Genomic DNA, 20,104 nt, shown 5'->3' on the forward strand with positions numbered 1-20,104 from the left:
ATGTGGATATTCGCCAGGCTCTGGAGAGGGAACCCACACCCACTATTTCTCCTCCTGAGCGCATCAACGATCCCACGGGGATAAGTGAGTGGCTGTTGACTTGGGCACACACAGCTGTCATCGCTAGACATCCTGGGATCACCCATACTATTCAATCTCTCTCCGAGAAGTATTGGTGGCCCAACTTGGAGCAGGATGTCATTAGTTACATCAACTCCTGTTCTGTGTGTGCTTAAACTAAGTCCCCCCGGCACGCTCCAGCAGGGAAGCTCCTTCCCCTTCCCGTGCCTCAGCATCCCTGGTCTCATCTGTCCATTGACTTTGTTACTTTGGTGGTTGTGGACAGATTTTCAAAATCATGCCGGTTTATTCCTCTCTCTGGTCTCCCCACAGCGCTCCAGGTTGCTGAGGCACTGTTCCAGCAGGTCTTCCGGCACTTTAGCCTTACAGAAGATATCATTTGTGACCGTGGCCCCCAATTCACTTCACGGGTATGGAGGGCTTTCATGGAGAAACTACGGGTCACGGTCAGCCTCTCTTCCGGGTACCGGCCTCAGTCCAACGGGCAGGTGGGAGGATGAACCAGGAGCTGGGGAGGTTCCTGAGGAGTCATTGCCAGGACCAACAGGGGGAGTGGGCTAGATTCCTTCCCTGGGCTTAGTCCCTTCCAATGTGTCCTGTGTTTTCAGCCGGCCCTGGCTCCGTGGACTCCGAGCCAGACCGAGATCCCTGTGGTGGACAACTGGTTCCGGTGCGCAGAGGATGTTTGGAGTGATGCTCATGTGAGGCTCCAGCGTGCCGTCCGTTGCCAGAAGGAGCAGGCGGATCGCCACCGCAGTAAGGTGCCCGTGTTCCATCCTGGTGATCGCGTCTGGGTCACCACCAGGACCCTCCCACTCCACATGCCCTGCAAGATGCGGAACCCACGGTTTGTGGGGCCGTTCAAGGATCTCCGGAAAGTCAACGAGGTGACGTATAGGTTACAGCTTCTCAGTGACTACCGTGTCTCACCTCGTTTCATGTCTTCCTTTTCAGGCCGGTGTATCCTGGTCCCTTGGCTGATGCTGTCCCCCACGACACCCCTCCGCCAATAACTGCTGTTTGAGATGCACTTGAAAAAAACACTACATTTACTGCATTTATTACATTTACCAAATGCCTATAGTAAGCACTTTAAATGTATAAAGAACATGTATAACGTTAGTCAATTGAGCTAGATGTTACTGACATGCTTTCCAGATCAAAAGAAAGGTGAGGAGTTTATTCATCCTGGTTGCTCCTTCACTGGACGAGACTGACCTGTGTAAAATGCAGTCTCTCTTCAGAAAAGAATGGAAACTTGCATTTACGTTCATTGGTTCATCTCAGGTACCGTCTGATTTTGATGGTCAAATCTGATTGGCTGAACACTCGATAGGCCGCCCAGTAGACCATGAATAGAACAAACACTGTCCTTTCATGTTGTTGTACAGCTTGATTCTGTAATGCACAACTTTATCACGTAGCAAGTTTGAATATGTCGATGTTCAGTTTTATAATTGTTTGTTAATGTCACTACCGTGGATTTATCCTTTGTTAGGCCTAACTATGCTCACACTGTCTACAATACTATGTACTGCAGCTGGCCAACAGAGGGCTTGTCCACCCAAAGAGACACAACAGCAAGAGTCAATGGATCCTTTACTTAATGTTTTTCATGCTATTGTGGTCCATGGGAGTCATACAGTAGTTGGGACCTGGTTGGCCACATGTTATGACTCTGTCATCCTCTAGGGCCTCTATGACTTCCACACAGTCACTTCATAACACAGAGAAACAGAAAACATGACAATAGTCTTTGCTTAACCAACAATATCTCATATACTATTTATTCTTTAACGTATTGACAGATTAAATCCCTCCCATGATATAATTAGGAGGCTCTTTCTTCCTGGCCCAGATGATGATACTCTACATCCCACTTCAAACAATGCTTTGTGTTTAACTAAGGACTTCAGATCTCTAGGTCAAATTACATAATAAATAGTTAATTGTGTTTTTACACAGATTTCAGTCGACTATATATAGATAACTAGATGCCTCATAAAATAGTGTTCTGTTGTTGATAAAAAGGACAACATGAAGAGCAAAAGATTATGTGATACAACTGAATGACACCGCTGAGACATCCTGCTGAAACCACATAGAGAGAGACAGAGTGAGAAAGATAGAGAGAGATAGAGGGTCCTGTGCAGAAGGCCAACTGGGCTTAACAAAGTGTAGATAGCTACAGCCTTGTGTATTTTTCATAGCAGACTGCAGAAAACATGTAAATATGTTGCTGTGTATGTGAGGGGGTGTGTGGCATGCAATCTGTAGGCCTATGTCTTAATGAGAAAACAAAGAAGACCTCCCACACTATAACTGGCCTGTCCTCCTTTTGTGGAGGTGGCTATTGTGCCACTTTCACTATGAGTAATTATGTTGAAAGGGGCCTATGTTATTTACTGTAACAGGATGCAAGAGACTACCTGACTTCACATAAATGAGAAGACATTGACCTTTACATTGTAAGCACTGTGTGTAGAGACCATTGTTGCACTAAGGGGTGTGAACAGTACAGTGGCCCTGAGAGGAAATGTAGAGTGCAGTGTGTTGCTTCAGGTCAGTCTTCCTGTGTTAAAGGTCTATGAAAGGCTTGTCTAAAAAGGTGTAAAATCACTGTAACACCCTCCACTATGACCACAGAGGTGTGTGAACAAAATACATTGAGTTCAACTTATTTAAATGAATTAGGTTTAACCGTCGGAAATGCTTTCTTTTTCTTGAGAAATGCAAATCAAACGTAAAATAAGTTTGACAGAGAAGCAATGCATGAAATTATGTATACATTGTATTACATTAAAAAAAGCTTTAACAACTGTTTATCACATTTTTTCTGCATATCCATTCATAGAAATAGCTAATGAAGCTAGAGCTAGTTAAAGAGCTATCTAGTATGAAGGGGAAAGTATTTCATTCATCCAGTTCTACTGTCTAATTCCAGAGTACATGACCACTGTCTCTTCCTCAATGTTTCCTCTCTGTCTTCTAGACCTGTTCGTCTTGTTGCTCAGATTCAGAGCTACATAATGGAGACTGTCTGCATCTTGGCTCTGCGAAGAACAAAATACTTTTGATGACATTAAAATGTATTACTTCTTGCACAATTTGGTTTTGCAAGCCAAGTCTGAAAGTTTGTATAAGACATGCAATATAAAAGTATTTCTGCTTACACTGGCATCTGACCGGGAAACTGTAGGACCTCTTGTCTGAGAGACCAGTTCTGAGAACAAAGACAGAAAACGCTATAGATACTGCCACGTCTTCCAGTTTATCTACTTATAGAGATGGTGACATCAAAGAATAGCAACTTTCAATCACTTACCACTGCACTGCAGACATGTTATCTTCTTCATCTTGTAAATGATGCAAGCAAGGAGAATGATCAAGATGAACGCAAAGGCCAATGCTACGGCCAGGCAGTATACAAAGAGAAGAGGGTCTATACTCTCGCCTGCTGAAATTTGAGCAATAATAGAAGAAACTCAGAATAGCAAGCATCTGTATAGTAGATATAAACAACAATGAAAGCTATTTAACCTACCCTCAATGTTCAGCTTGGTCCCGCTCCCGAACAGTATCTCCCCACATGAGCCCACAGCACAGTAGTAAGTCCCAGCATCAGAGAGGCTGAGGTTCCTCTTGAGGAGGTTGTAGACACAGCTCTGTGTAGGAGACCCAGATTCAAGGCTCTTCTCACACTGATCACTCCTGTCTCCATGGGTGTAAATGATTCCTGGGTGGGATTCTCCTGAGCCATGTCTGAACCAATAGACACTGTGTTCTCCTGCACAGGTCTCAATGTGTATTGTACAGTTCAGAGTCACAGACTCTCCTGGCTGGACTGACTCAGACACAAGCTGATGTATAACAGGCATATTTCTGGACCCTGAAAATAAACCAATTTCATCTCTCTAGAATATCATTGTAGCAAGTTTTGTAAATCAAAATGTATTAAATCAAGATTTTATTTGATTAAGAAAACACATCATATCTGTATATTCAGATTTACAAAAAAGAAATCATAATAATAACTTTCTCTTTACCTTTTATGATGAGAACGACTCCTTGTCCAAACTCCACATTGATTCCATAAGCACTTCCACAGTAGTATGTGCCTGAATCAGAGAGTTCCACATCTGCGATCATTAGATGATTTTTCCCTTGTCCACCTTCCACTGAGAAGCGAGGGTTGTCCTTAAACTCATGGTAAAATGTTGCATTCCTGTCATACTTATAAATGGTTGAGATGAGCTGAGGAATATTTCCTAAACTTTGCTTGTACCAGGAGAACATTATTCCCATGTCGCCTAAATTGAAGCAATGCAAAACCACTGTGTCTTCAACGTTGGCTGACATGAGACCAATCTTCTGGCGTATGGATGAGGATTCAGTCCCAGCTAGCACATGAACTAGAGAACATGAAAATATATTAGCTGTTACATATCTCAATTACAACTTTGGATTGTCAAAGTGTCTGTAAAACGATAATGGGATACCTTGTGTCTTCAAATCAAGATTGGACATCACATAAGCAGAGAAATATAAAAGATTGACTTACCCATCTCTACAAGAAGTGGAAATATCAGACACAGTGCGGTCATCTTCAAAGTTGTCAGCTCTTCACAACTTGGGTCTTGAGTGGAAAGAGTCCACCCATGTAGACAACACTTCAACAATGGAGTTACAGGTGATTGGTCGAACTACACAACATCATTTTTGTTGACACCTCATTCAGGCACAACTGTGGTCTTTACGTGTATCTTGTACAGTTTCGAAACACAGAATTGTCGTAAAGGTAGAATCTCATAGTTTGGATTTGTACAAATTGAGCACACATTTTTTATGTACGGTTTCCCTTATTCTTTATCACTGCAGCTGATGTTGTCTAAGAGACTCAAAGGTGCGACCTTTTTGGAACATGCATGCTATGACACTGTCATCCACGAGGGCTTCTATCACCACACAGTCACTTCACCTCACTAAAACCATCTATGGAGAAAACACAGCAAACACAATACCGTAGTCTTCTTTTAGTGATCTCTCATTCAGGATTTACACTCAGTACAGTAGATGGACAGAATGCCCTCCCATGATATAGTTATTGAGTAGGTCCATGGTTCTAGAGGCCTAACATCACACTGATTGAGAATACTGTACTGATCTCTACATCAAATACATAATACGTAGCTCACAGATTTCAGTTGACTTGGTATAGATAAATTATCTCATCAAAATAGATGGTTTATTGTTGCAAAAATTGTAAATTTCAATAGGAAGTAGTATAACCTACAGTATGAGAGAACTAAGAGTTCTGAGACATCTGGCTGAAAACCACAGAAATAGAGAAACAGAGAGAGAGAGAGTGAGAGAGAGAGAGAGAGAGACATAGAGACATAGAGAGACACATAGAGAGACACATAGAGAGAAAGAGAGTGGGAGAGAGAGAGAGTGAAAGGAGCAGAGAGACAACGGTCTTGTGTGCCTGAGGCCAGCAGGCCCTAACAAAGCGTAGAGACATCCTCATTTTGTGTTCATCACAGACCACAGAGTAACTGTCAATCAGTTGCTTTGTGTGTGAGGGGGTATAAGTGGCATGAGAAGAGAAAACAATGTTCAACACTACAACTTCAAGATGCCTGAGTATGGCCCAAATAAATACATTCAACTTCCTTTGTCTTGATTATTGTTGAATGCTTTATTCATCTCATCACAAGCAAGTCAATATGAAATGGTGGTGAAGCAATGCATTTCATTTATTAGTAGCTACAATTACAATAACAAAGCTAATACAGTTAACTAAGAGCTCATTAATTTTAATTGACGTCTATTTTATTGTTCTACTGTCTGATCTCAGAATACACTCTCTTCCTCCATGTTGCTTCTCTGTCTTCTAGACCTGTTCTTCTTGTTGCTCAGATTCAGAGCTACATAATGGAGACTGTCTGCATCTTGGGCCTGTGAGGAACAATTATAAAATGGAGGAGAATATTACTAACTATATGTTTTATTAACTGGAACAATTTTTAAGGATTTCTACCTACCCGTGTATCCAAAAACGAGACTGGCTGGACCTCTTGTTTGAGAGCCGGGTCCTGAAAAGAAACACAGAAAAGATATTGATAGAACCCCTCACTACTGATACATCTGTAGATGGTGATATCAAAGAAGAGCAACTTCTTAGAATAAGTCACTTACCTCTGCGCTGCAGACAACTTGCACTGTGTACAGTTTTACACAGTAGAGTATCCAATAGATATAAACAAAAATGTAAGATGTGCCACCCGTTTCAATGTCCAGCTTGGTCCCATTTTCAAACAGTATCTCCCCACATGAGACCACAGCACAGTAGTAAATCCCAGGATCAGCGAGGCTGAGGTTCCTCTTGGGGAGGTTGTAGACACAACTCTGTGTAGGAGACCCAGCCTCAGGGCTCTTCTTACACTGATCACAATGATTGGTGTAATTGATTCCTGGAAGGGATTCTCCTGAGTCATGTGTGACCCAATAGCCACTGACAAGAGAATGAGTAAGATCATGGAGAACATTCTCTTTTCCTGCTAGATTAATTAATTAAATTATTTAATTTATGAACAATCCGAAATGAAAGAAGCAATTTAAGTTACCTTTGACAGCTAAAAGAGTTCCTTCTCCAAATTCAATGTCGTTCAAGAACAAAGCACATCACAATAGTATGTAGCTCATTCTCCTTCCTCTGTCTGGGACATGGCCAGGTTAAAGCTGTCAACTCCTCTCTTCACAATCAGATGTTTAGTTTCCAGTGAAATCCTTGATAAAGTTGTTGTATAATAACTATCTTGATTGGTGTGAAGTGATGATGCCATGAGTAAAGGCATTTGTCCAACAGCCTGCTTGAACCAAGCAACATAGGTCATCAAACTAGATGGACAAAAGCAAGTGAGTCACAATACCTCCCAGATGAGTTACTATCACCAGGTCTGGTTGGACTATGTCCATAGTAAATGCACAAACTGTAAAATAAAAAAATAGAAAATAGATCAGCGATATAGATTCAAAAAACATTTATATAGATGCCTCAAAGTGTCTGTGTATAATACTAAAATACCTTGTATTTTTTAGGAAGCAAATAAACAGAAATATGATTGGTTCAACTGGTAGGCATAGGGTTTCTCAATATGCATACTAGAGTGATCCACACTCTCATGCTCAGAGTGCATTCTCTGACGATGTTCTCTTGAGTATGTTCTTGTGAGGAAGAGAGTGTGGAGGGTGCATAAAACAGTACATTTGAGAAGCACTTACATTACATTACACCTAGCAAACATTTTACTTCAAAACTATCAGTTAGCTATACGTACATCATAATAATGTAGCTAACCAGATAGTTTAACAGGCAAAAATGACCTAAAATGAATATTATGCAAGATAAATGTAATTTATATGTGGGAAGCTATCTATCAGTTCCTCGTGGCTATCTGGTTAGCTAACAGTAGTAGCTAGCCAGTTTGCCCTATTGACTTACTATGGGCTTGCGATCTACGGTACGTACATTTACATTTAACATTTAAGTAATTTAGCAGACGCTCTTATCCAGAGCGACTTACAAATTGGTGCATTCACCTTATGATATCCAGTGGAACAACCACTTTACAATAGTGGTATTTAAACTTATAAGGGGGGGGGGTTAGAAGAATTACTTTATCCTATCCCAGATATTCGTTAAAGAGGTGGGGTTTCAGGTGTCTCCGGAAGGTGGTGATTGACTCCGCTGTCCTGGCGTCGTGAGGGAGCTTGTTTCACCATTGGGGTGCCAGAGCAGCGAACAGTTTTCACTGGGCTGAGCGGGAACTGTGCTTCCTCAGAGGTAGGGAGGCGAGCAGGCCAGAGGTGGATGAACGCAGTGCCCTTGTTTGGGTGTAGGGCCTGATCAGAGCCTGAAGGTACGGAGGTGCCGTTCCCCTCACAGCTCCGTAGGCAAGAACCATGGTCTTGTAGCGGATGCGAGCTTCAACTGGAAGCCAGTGGAGAGAGCGGAGGAGCGGGGTGACGTGAGAGAACTTGGGAAGGTTGAACACCAGACGGGCTGCGGCGTTCTGGATGAGTTGTAGGGGTTTAATGGCACAGGCAGGGAGCCCAGCCAACAGCGAGTTGCAGTAATCCAGACGGGAGATGACAAGTGCCTGGATTAGGACCTGCGGCGCTTCCTGTGTGAGGCAGGGTCGTACTCTGCGAATGTTGTAGAGCATGAACCTACAGGATTGGGTCACCGCCTTGATGTTAGTGGAGAACGACAGGGTGTTGTCCAGGGTCACGCCAAGGTTCTTAGCACTCTGGGAGGAGGACACAATGGAGTTGTCAACCGTGATGGTGAGATCATGGAACGGGCAGTCCTTGCCGAGGTTCAGCTTGAGGTGGTGATCCGTCATCCACACTGATATGTCTGCCAGACATGCAGAGATGCGATTCGCCACCTGGTTATCAGAAGGGGGAAAGGAGAAGATTATTTGTGTGTCGTCTGCATAGCAATGATAGGAGAGACCATGTGAGGATATGACAGAGCCAAGTGACTTGGTGTATAGCGAGAATAGGAGAGGGCCTAGAACAGAGCCCTGGGGGACACCAGTGGTGAGAGCACGTGGTGCGGAGACAGATTCTCGCCACACCACCTGGTAGGAGCGACCTGTCAGGTAGGACGCAATCCAATCGTGGGCCGCGCCGGAGATGCCCAACTCGGACAGGGTGGAGAGGAGGATCTGATGGTTCACAGTATCAAAGGCAGCAGATAGGTCTAGAAGGATGAGAGCAGAGGAGAGAGAGTTAGCTTTAGCAGTGCGGAGAACCTCCGTGACACAGAGAAGAGCAGTCTCAGTTGAATGACCAGTCTTGAAACCTGACTGATTTGGATCAAGAAGGTCATTCTGAGAGAGATAGCAGGAGAGCTGGCCAAGGACGGCACGTTCAAGAGTTTTGGAGAGAAAATAAAGAAGGGATACTGGTCTGTAGTTGTTGACATCGGAGGGATCGAGTGTAGGTTTTTTGAGAAGGGGTGCAACTCTCGCTCTCTTGAAGACGGAAGGGACGTAGCCAGCGGTCAAGGATGAGTTGATGAGCGAGGTGAGGTAAGGGAGAAGGTCTCCGGAAATGGTCTTGAGAAGAGAGGAGGGGATAGGGTCAAGCGGGCAGGTTGTTGGGCGGCCGGCCATCACAAGACGCGAGATTTCATCTGGAGAGAGAGGGGAGAAAGAGGTCAAAGCACAGGGTAGGGCAGTGTGAGCAGGACCAGCGGTGTCGTTTGACTTAACAAACGAGGATCGGATGTCGTCGACCTTCTTTTCAAAATGGTTGACGAAGTCATCCGCAGAGAGGGAGGAGGGGGGGGAGGAGGATTCAGGAGGGAGGAGAAGGTGGCAAAGAGCTTCCTAGGGTTAGAGGCAGATGCTTGGAATTTAGAGTGGTAGAAAGTGGCTTTAGCAGCAGAGACAGAAGAGGAAAATGTAGAGAGGAGGGAGTGAAAGGATGCCAGGTCCGCAAGGAGGCGAGGTTTCCTCCATTTCCGCTCGGCTGCCCGGAGCCCTGTTCTGTGAGCTCGCAATGAGTCGTCGAGCCACGGAGCAGGAGGAGAGGACCGAGCCGGCCTGGAGGATAGGGGACATAGAAAGTCGAAGGATGCAGAAAGGGAGGAGAGGAGGGTTGAGGAGGCAGAATCCGGAGACAGGTTGGAGAAGGTTTGAGCAGAGGGAAGAGATGATAGGATGGAAGAGGAGAGAGTAGCGGGAGAGAGAGAGCGAAGGTTGGGACGGCGCAATACCATCCGAGTAGGGGCAGAGTGAGAAGTGTTGGATGAGAGCGAGAGGGAAAAGGATACAAGGTAGTGGTCGGAGACTTGGAGGGGAGTTGCAATGAGATTAGTGGAAGAACAGCATCTAGTAAAGATGAGGTCAAGCATATTGCCTGCCTTGTGAGTAGGGGGGGAAGGTGAGAGGGTGAGGTCAAAAGAGGAGAGGAGTGGAAAGTAGGAGGCAGAGAGGAATGAGTCAAAGGTAGACGTGGGGAGGTTAAAGTCACCCAGAACTGTGAGAGGTGAGCCATCCTCAGGAAAGGAACTTATCAAGGCGTCAAGCTCATTGATGAACTCTCCAAGGGAACCTGGAGGGTGATAAATTATAAGGATGTTAAGCTTGAAAGGGCTGGTAACTGTGACAGCATGGAATTCAAAGGAGGCGATAGACAGATGGGTCAGGGGAGAAAGAGAGAATGTCCACTTGGGAGAGATGAGGATTCCAGTGCCACCACCCCGCTGGCCAGATGCTCTCGGGGTATGCGAGAACACGTGGGCAGACGAGGAGAGAGCAGTAGGAGTAGCAGTGTTATCTGTGGTAATCCATGTTTCCGTCAGCGCCAAGAAGTCGAGGGACTGGAGGGTAGCATAGGCTGAGATGAACTCTGCCTTGTTGGCCGCAGACCGGCAGTTCCAGAGGCTGCCGGAGACCTGGAACTCCACGTGGGTCGTGCGCGCTGGGACCACCAGGTTAGAGTGGCAGCGGCCACGCGGTGTGAAGCGTTTGTATGGCCTGTGCAGAGGGGAGAGAACAGGGATAGACAGACACATAGTTGACAGGCTACAGAAGAGGCTACGCTAATGCAAAGGAGATTGGAATGACAAGTGGACTACAAGTCTCGAATGTTCAGAAAGTTAAGTTTATGTTGCAAAAATCTTATTGACTAAAATGATTAAAATGATACAGTACTGCTGGCTGGTGAAGTAGGCTAGCTAGCAGTGGCTGCGTTGTTGACTTTGTTTGAAAGTGTAGCTGGCTAGGTAACCTCGATAGTTTCAGTACTACACCGTATCATGATACAAAGGCAACAATGTAGCTAGCTAACATAACACTAATCAAGACGTTCCTTTGTAATGTATTTAGTTTCTACAATGCTGCTCGTCGGTAATAGTTGGCTAGGTTTGGAAATGGCGTCGCGGGGGACGAAAATAGCTGGCCAGCTAACCTCGATAATTACTCTAAACTACACAATTATCAAACTATGACAAAGACAACTTATTGATTAAAATGACTAAAATGATACAGTACTGCTGCTGGCTGGTGAAGTAGGCTAGCTAGCAGTGGCTGCGTTGTTGACTTTGTTTGAAAGTGTAGCTGGCTAGGTAACCTCGATAGTTTCAGTGCTACACCTTATCATGATACAAAGGCAACTATGTAGCTAGCTAACACTAGCTAACCTGGCTAGCTAACCTCGATAATTACTCTAAACTACACAATTATCTTAGATACAAAGACAGCAAAGACAACTATGTAGCTAGCTAACACTACACTAATCAAATCGTTCCGTTGTAATGTATTAGTTTCTACAGTGCTGCTAGTCGGTAGAAGTTGGCTAGCTAGCTAGCAGTTGTTGACTAAGTAGGAGAACGGTGGCGCGGCGCGGCGGACGAAAATAGCTGGCTAGCTAACCTCGATAATTACTCTAAACTACACAATTATCTTTGATACAAAGACAGCTAAGTAGCTAGCTAAAAAATTGCTCAGATCAAACAAATCAAACAAATCAAACCGTTGTAATGTAATGAGATGTAATATTACCTGCGAAGCGAAGCGGAGCGAAGTGCAGCACAACTAATCATGCCAAAAACTCAGGCACCATATGAGATGTCAATAGGCAACATTTCTTTCCAAAGTCGGAGTGTATTTTGTCTCGCTTTAGCTCAAATAATGGCTGCCATTCATTTCAAGAAATGTAGAATTATTTTTATGTGGTTGCATCATGTTTCTTTGTATACTTTCTGAAGAAGCTTGCATCGATGCATGCTTCAGAATATGTACAAGCAGAGTACGCATTCGACAAGTGCCCTCTGTACTCCATTTCGCATACTTTGATTTTGATACTCCAACCCTCCCGTGCTCCAATTTGCATGCTCGGAGCACGGTAGTATGCATTTTGAGAAATACCCATAGGTTTTGTTGACGCCTCATTCAGCCAAAACAGTTTGGAATAGTTTGTGCATATATTATGTCAACATTTTGTGATGTTTTAGTTAATTTTGGTCTTCGACAAGGGTTTTTCGGTTGTTCGTGCACACAAAAGAAAATTCTTGAGGCAAACCGAAGTCGGCAGCAAATGTCGCTACCTAAAGCCGGTAGCCGAAGTCTAAGCCCTTTCATCCGTGATTGGTCAACAGGAGGGATTCTTCAATAAAGTGTTTGTTGACATTCAACAGAAGTCCTGCACTGAACATCTAAGTTAGATGTAAAATTGTGCGACTAAGATCTCAACGGCAAAAAACTTCAAAATGAATTTCTTGAGTTATCTTGAGGGAGTATATTCTAGCTACAGTGTCTCAAAATGGAGAAACAGTACCATTGCTGTTTTTTTCTAGTTTTTCAAGCAAAGGTATTTTAACGGCATTGTAAGATGTTCTGTTAGTCTAGATGGCATGCAGTATATCAGTGGAGCTGTGTTTCCAATTGTCAAGGGCTTCAACATCGGAGAATGAAGGAACAGACTGAGGCCACAGCACAGTATAAAGTCCCAGCATCAGAGAGGCTGAGGTTCCTGTTGGTGAGATTGTATACATAGCTCTGTTTAGGAGAACCAGCCTCAGGGCTTAAATGTAGACGTTCCGCTAGCGGAACGCCTCACCAATATCCAATGGTATAGCGTGGCGCGAATTACAAATACCTAAAAAATGCAAAAACTTTAATTTTTCAAACATATGACTATTTTACACCATTTTAAAGTCAGTTACATAGCTTTCTTCATTGTCCCATTCTAATTTAGACCTGGAACCCCAGGTGCGTGCAATTAATGATCAGTTAGAACAGGAAACCATCAGGCTCCGGATCTCGTAGGGTAAAGTTGAATTCAACTGAACCAGAACATTCCTGCCTCACGTATATACCTCAAACTACCACCATTTAAGTGTTGTGTGTTGATTTTTTTCAAATTGTCTCAAAATGTGAATAACGTTGAAATGTCCTTGCCTTTTTGTTTTCTCACACTTACTTTAGGTGCACTGGATTTATCTCTCCTCCATTACGCCGGTAAAGGTAAGCCAACTGTATTACATTATTTGAAAGAAAACAAATAATATTTTCAGCAGATACAGTTGTTAAAAACTATTTGACTTGAGCCCGTTTTAATCTGATTATAATTGTATAATAATCTTAGCAGTAGTAATTATCGTGTTATGGGTCAGTTGGAATGATCTATGTGCATTATATTTGAGCAGAGGTAAAGAACGAAGGCTGATTGCAAGAATGATTTCATAGGGGTTGAACAAGAGCCATGTGTCTGGGGTGGCTGCTCATAGATCCTAATTTCTGTTCTATAACATTGTCTTATATCTACTGTTTATATCATTATATTATCCTTGTATGAATATGCACTTTTATATTCTTACAGATTGAAAGTAGTGTTAGGTTTAAGCTCTTTTTGTATGAGAAGTGTAATTATCTAGTGGACTGCGGTAGACTGTAGGAACGTGTACTCCCAATAACTCAAGGCCTCTCATGACTGATAAGAAGACATGTGAAAGGCACTGGGAAGTACGAAGGTTCTGGAATCGACAGGCTGGAACACAGTAACATGAATAGGATGAACAGACTCAGTTCCTGCCAAGCAACAGAGACTGATTCATGCTAGACATAGAAAGGGGACCAAGTCGGGAGGTATAAATATATATGCTTGTTTTACCTGTAGGTGTGCTTTTGCAGCTGCAATACCTAGTTTGGTGAATACACTTAGCTTGAATCCGTCTGGTTTATTGTACCAGAAATTAGAACCTAACACAGTACTCCTGATGTTCCATAGGTCTGTTGTGCATTTAACATGTGTTGACATGTAGGAGGAGAGCAACGTCAGTGTATGTGGGGGAAACATCTACAGAGTGAAACATTTCAATTTCAGTCTCATTCCCTGTGTATCATTTACAGAAACATCCACTAACTGAAGTGTAACACATGAGAGTTCCATGACTGATTGGACACACCGGCCTAACTAATACATGTGACATGCTTTATCTTTCACTCTCTTCTTAGTATTGTTCTCAGAGGAAGTAATCCTCTTCTACTGGTTTCATTCTGACAGAGGAACCTGCAGTAGTTTTTGTGCTGTACATGTCTGATTGAGAATGTACTGAAAGTTCTCCCATGACATCATCATACATTGTCCCCTCCACCTGAGCCCATTGATCTAGAATAGAGGGTGCTGTATCACACATGATATGCTTAACTGAGAGAGTTCAAATAGGGTTCATCAGCAGTTCTTTGTGGTTTGTCACTGATTTCAGATAACAAAATATATGTTATAGTCAGTTTAATAAATAACTGTTTTGCTTTGGCTGTAAGCTGTCAGGGGCAACGTGAACAACAAGTAAAGATAGTGATAACAACAGTGACACCACATAGACATCCTGCAGAAAACCACATGGAGACACAGAGACACAGAGAGCAGGTAGGAGGGTCCTGTCGGTACAAAGTCAGCAGGCCCATCTGACCAAAGTATAGATACAGCCTTGTCTTGGGCTTACAGAAGACTGCAGAGTACCTGGGAACGTGTTCACTGTATAGGGGTGGGTGTGGCATGCTATCAACACAACTACATGAAAACAACTCATTACAGAGGAACAATTACTTGAATAAAAAGGTTGTGTGCCTTACTAGTATCTGGAACTCAATACAAAAAACCGACTACTTGTGTTCTGCAAAAAAAGTCAAAATTAATGAATTTTAATAATGAAGGAATTTTGACAGGCCCAATGAGCTTAAAATGAACCAGCCCATCTAGCATTTGATGGCCAGTCTGCCCCTGTCGCTTATCACAAAATGAAAAAAAACGTGTAATATTCTTACAGAGAGTGTATAAATACACATTTGAATACATTTGATGGTGCTAAACAAGCTTTACATTGTGCATGGTGTTCTTAGGCTTGTGTGCAGCTGCTCGGCCATGGAAACCCTTTTCATGAATCTCCCATCGAACAGTTCTTCTGCTGAAGTTGCTTCCAGAGGTTGTTTGGAACTCGGTAGTGAGTGTTGCAACCGAGGACAGATGATTTTTACACGCTCATCACTCTGAGGTCCCGTTCTGTGAGTTTGTGTGGCCTACCACTTTGTGGCTGAGCCGTTGTTGCTCCTAGATGTTTCCACTTGACAATAACAGCACTGACAGTTGACCAGGGCATCTCTAGAAGGGCAGAAATTTTATGAACTGACTTGTTGGAAAAGTGGCATCCTATGACAGTGCCATGTTTAAAGTCACTGAGTTTTTCAGTAAGGCCATTCTACTGCCAATGTTTGTCTATGTTGATTGCATGGCTGTGTGCTCGATTTTATACACCTGTCAGCAATGAGTGTGGCTGAAATTGCCGAAACCACTATTTGAAGTGTTGTCCACATACTTTTGTATATGTAGGGTATTTTAATAAGTTTGAAGGTGAAAAATCTATGTCAGTTCCTCTTTTAAGATGCCTGAGTATGGCCTAAATAAATACCTTCAACTTCCTTTCTCTTCATTGTTGTTAAATGCTTTGTTCATCTTACCACAAGCCAGTCCATGTCAGTGAGAAGCAATTTAGTTTATTCATTAGTAGCTACAGTTACAGTAATACAGCTAATAAAGCTAGAGTCAATAAAGAGCTAATTAATGTTAATGGCCATCTGTTGTATTGTTTTACTGTCTGATCCCAGAGTACACTGTCTCTTCCTCCATGTTGCTTCTCTGTCTTCCAGGCCTGTTATTCTTGGTGCTCTGATCCAAGATCCAAAGCTACATAATGGAGACTGTCTGCATCTTAGGCGTGTAAAGAACAATTATAAAATGGAAGGAGAATACTACTACACATTATTAAATATATTTAAAAAATGTACACGTTTTTATAGTAATACAAAATACAAGAACTCTGCTTACCTTTGTAACCAACGATGAGACAGGCTGGACCTTCTGTTTGAGATAAAGATACAACACCTCACTACTGATACATCTGTAGGTGTTGATATCAAAGAAGAGCATCTTCTAAGAATAAGTCAGTTACCTTGTAATGGGTGTGTGTTGGTGGCAGGGAAGTCAGGCGCAGGAGAACGAACTTGGTATAAACGGAGTCGTTTAATAAGTGCTCACAAAACTCTGAATACCAAAATATACAAAAATAATAAAAGTGGGTACAAAACCCGTCACGCACCAACACATAACTAGCACAAACATACAATCAAACAATCACCGACAAGGACATGAGGGGAAACAGAGGGTTAAATACACAACATGTAACTGATGGGATTGAAACCAGGTGTGATGTGAGACAAGACAAAACCAATGGAAAATGAAAAATGGATCAGCGATGGCTAGAAGGTCGGTGACGTCGACCGCCGAACACCGCCCAAACAAGGAGAGGGACCAACTTCGGTGGAAGTCGTGACATACCTCTGTACTGCAGACATGTTCTCTTGTTAATCTTGTAAATTATGCAATTGACGACAATTATCAAGATGAGAGAGACAATAAATATGGTCTGATTTGATTTGAATATATATAAACAAAATCTTTATTGTCCAGCTTGGTCCCGTTTCCAACATGACAAGAAAGTCTACATGTCAGTAAATCTGTTTCTACGGTGATCTGACTATGTGAATAATTACCACATGTTCAAGACATAGTATCCAAAAAAGTGCAAAAAGTTGCAGAAGGTACTGATTTTAGCATTTTTTGTGTATCATGTTCTATCGTCTATAAGTGACTCTGTTGAGTTTCAGAATTATTTTGAGATACTTTCAAATGATTTGGACTTGATGTGTGAAAAAGGCTAATATTGGTCCCATGACTTGAATGGGATTTGTCCCACAAATGCTAAAATATTAGCATTTAGAAAAAAACAGTGCCATGTAAACTAAACCAAAGCAAGGATTGCTGTCATACCTTGTCCATAGACTGCTTATAGGGTAAGGAAATCAATATGTAATTTCAGGGGCACAACTTCCACTGGGGACAGAGTCTCCTGGCTGGACTGACTCAGACACAGGCTGCTGTAGAACAATTAACATAATTAGCCATATTTTACAAATTACTCTTAAGAAAACAATAACCTACCATTCAGAATGAGAAATATCCCGTTTTTGAATTTCATCACATTAACATTCATTCCCCCATAGAAATATGTAGTGGAGTCAGATGGCTGAGTGTTGGAGATATGTAGATGATAAAATCCATTTCCACTTTGCACTGTGAACCTGAGGATTATCCTTAAACTCATTGTTGTCACGCCCTGACTAGGTGAACTCGTGTATTTTGGTCAGGGTGTGTCATGTTGGGTATTTTTCCTTGGTTTGTTTTCTATGTTTGCGTTATAGCCTTGTGTTAGCTCTATGTGGTTTATTTCTATGTTGGGTTCTGTCGATTCCCAATTAGAGACAGCTGTCGCTAGTTGTCTCTGATTGGGATCACATTTAAGTTCCTTTTTCCCCCACGCTGTTTGTGGGGTGTTGCCTCTTTGTATTTGAGCAGCTAACGTATCGGCATTTTTCTTGGTTTTGTGTACGTGTTTATTTCAGTGTGAAGAATAAACATGTGTTCTCTCCCAGCTGCGCTTTGGTCCGCTTCCTCATCACCCGACGACGATCGTTACAATTGTGAAATATTCCACCACCATCATACATGTGAATTGTTAATACAAGTTGAGGATTCTTTCCTACAGTTATCTTGTACTATGAGATAAGATTTTCTGTCCAGATAGAATCATTGCAGAGTCACATTGTCTCCAAGATGAATGTGCAGAAGAGGACTTGGATTGCCAATGTCCACCATGTCCAAAAATAAATGAAATGCAGAGACGATAACTCAGACAGCATGAACATTTACTTACTTTAATTACATTCATCCTAAATCCTGGTTGGGTGTGGTGTACAGTTTTTGGTTTCCCTGAGTGTGTGAATCAAACATTGTTAAACATTGATTCAGGAGTATGAAATATTAGAATCATTGGTTTACAAATAGCATTTTAAGTTGTTAAACTGGAATGATAACCAGGACTAGACACAATGTAAGGTTCTGGGTGTAGCTGGTGCATAGGAGTCAGGCGCAGGACAGCAGAGATGAGTAACAAAAGGAACTTTACTCAAAAATTCAAAATACATAACGTAACACCAAGCCCACAAACATCGGACCGAACTTACAATAAACAAACACGCACAAAAACCATGTGGAAAACAGAGGATTAAATAATGAACATGTAATTGGGGAATTGAAACCAGGGGTGTAAAACAAAGACAAAACAAATGGAAAATGAAAAGTGGATCGGCGATGGCTAGAAGGCCGGTGACGTCGACCGCCGAACGCCGCCCAAACAAGGAGAGGGACCGACTTCAGCGGAAGTCGTGACACAACCTGAACATCTTTCAACTTCTTCTCTCTGGTCTGGTGTAACAGTACAACTGAGATGAGGGTCAAGAGACAATGTGAAGTGACAGCATCAGCGGAAATGTGTATCTACATGCACCACAGGAGGCACAACTTTTAGATTGTATCCAGTGGTTGTTTGAAGAGGAAGTGAGGTCGAAATAATGTCCCACCTTACATACAGAATGTATTCATAGATGAATCTACGATGTGTCTCTCTAAAAATGCATACGCTATCAAGAAGGTGTGCTATTTATCTTCAAATGGTATAAAGTCAGAGTTACTGGTTTGTATTTCATCATTTGGGTCAGTTTCTGAGACTAGCAGCACATACAGTGCCTACAGAAAGTCTACACCAACATTGGATTTCTTCATATTTTATTGTGACAAAGTGGGATTCAAATGGATTTAATTGTAAATTTTTTGTCAACGCTGTACACAAAACACTCATGTCAAATTGGAAGAAAATCAAAGACAAGTTAAGTGGTAAGAATTAAACATAGGTAATAAAAACATGTTTATTGAAATATCACAAGCATATAGGCAGGTGACAGAGTTCCATGTTACAACTATTATCATCAAAGGGAAGAGTTTAGACATTTGTAAATCATTATATACATTTTGTTGTACACTTCTACAAAAACAAATGTATCCAGTCAGTCAACTTCAGCTACTATTGGTCAAGATTTGAGACTTTTGAAACCATCCTAGTATCAGCTTTCACACTTGCTGAACAATTATGCTCAGCATCTGAGTGATTCTATGTTGTTATTAGGAGAATATGCCAATGCAGTGACAGTCGCTTCAGCTAGGCCCGACTATTACATTTTACAGCAAATGAGGAATGTACAAAACAGCCAAGTCACACAGACACAGTCAAGCTCAAAGTGGAGGTCAGTGGGCTCAACTTAAAATTATGCTGATTGGAGGACTGTCACATCCTGTCTTGATGACTCACATCAGAGTAGATGGTTTCTTACTCTCTCTGTTCTCTCTGTTCTCTCCTCTGTCTTCAGGGCTTGGAACACTTCTTGACAGTGAACTTCAGGGCAGTATAGTTCAGGGCATCATCGTCACCATGGACCTATGGGGATGAAACACAGACTCACTCAGTTCAGACTCTGGGTCAAATCTAATGCTGTACTCTTTTGCTTATCCAGACGCACTCTTGATACAGTAGAACTGATCCTGCAAACCTGTTGGTCTGAAGTGTTGGCATGAGGATTCCCATGGTGGCCTTGTTGAAAAGGGGTCCCTGCTAAAAGACAAATGTCAAAACGTTCATTATATTGGAAACCTTTTCTTGTTAATTAACTAATACAAAGGCTTACTCCTGTGAATGTCATATTATCCACTTCAAAATGAAGTAGGTTTGTGAAATTAAAACAATGTCCAGAGAGGCAAGTGATAAGAGGAGGCCTAGCCTTCACTCTTCTTTATGATCAATAACTATTATTACTATTGCTATTAGTATGAAGACTTTTACTGTACCTGCACAGTGTTCACATCGTGACCTCTTCATTCTCACACAGAGGATAACGTTGACAATCACACTCAGAATCACAGCAGTTGTCAGGCAAGATATAATGATGAGGAAAAGAAGATTACTCTGAACACCCAACAGGTCTGAAACTTAAAAAAC

General features: G+C 42.3%; 1 protein-coding gene and 1 long non-coding RNA gene across 3 annotated transcripts; both read right to left on the reverse strand.

Annotated features, from left to right (window-relative positions):
* Nucleotides 1–2,761: 2,761 nt before the first annotated feature.
* Nucleotides 2,762–4,770, reverse strand: LOC115194322 (uncharacterized). 2 transcript variants are annotated; one of them, XM_029753949.1, is made up of 6 exons: nucleotides 4,643–4,770; nucleotides 4,128–4,493; nucleotides 3,626–3,970; nucleotides 3,407–3,535; nucleotides 3,255–3,304; nucleotides 2,762–3,134 (listed from the first exon to the last, which is right to left on the reverse strand). In XM_029753949.1, exons 1-6 carry the CDS (start codon nucleotides 4,683–4,685, stop codon nucleotides 3,009–3,011), a joined length of 1,059 nt encoding a protein of 352 aa, XP_029609809.1. In that variant the 5' UTR covers nucleotides 4,686–4,770; the 3' UTR covers nucleotides 2,762–3,008. The 2 variants fall into 2 exon arrangements, with proteins under 2 accessions (XP_029609809.1, XP_029609808.1); XM_029753948.1 differs by having other exon boundaries at nucleotides 3,407–3,538.
* A 14,053-nt stretch (nucleotides 4,771–18,823) lies between these two features.
* Nucleotides 18,824–19,734, reverse strand: LOC115194324 (uncharacterized). Its single transcript, XR_003878337.1, has 2 exons — nucleotides 19,659–19,734; nucleotides 18,824–19,546 (listed from the first exon to the last, which is right to left on the reverse strand). It is a non-coding gene; the product is annotated as an uncharacterized LOC115194324 (long non-coding RNA).
* Nucleotides 19,735–20,104: the final 370 nt, after the last annotated feature.

The sequence above is a fragment of the Salmo trutta genome, chromosome 5, assembly GCF_901001165.1.
Source record: "Salmo trutta chromosome 5, fSalTru1.1, whole genome shotgun sequence".
In the NCBI taxonomy this organism is placed as follows: Eukaryota; Metazoa; Chordata; class Actinopteri; order Salmoniformes; family Salmonidae; genus Salmo; species Salmo trutta.

What these genes read in the sequence shown, in the direction of transcription:
- LOC115194322 (XM_029753948.1), bottom strand. Translation starts at nt 4,685, where the DNA reads ATGACCGCACTGTGTCTGATATTTCCACTTCTTGTAGAGATGG. An exon ending in AGTCGTTCTCATCATAAAAG is followed by an intron (nt 3,971 to 4,127) that starts GTAAAGAGAAAG and finishes GTTTATTTTCAG; the next exon opens with GGTCCAGAAATATGCCTGTT. An exon ending in GACCAAGCTGAACATTGAGG is followed by an intron (nt 3,539 to 3,625) that starts GTAGGTTAAATA and finishes CTCAAATTTCAG; the next exon opens with CAGGCGAGAGTATAGACCCT.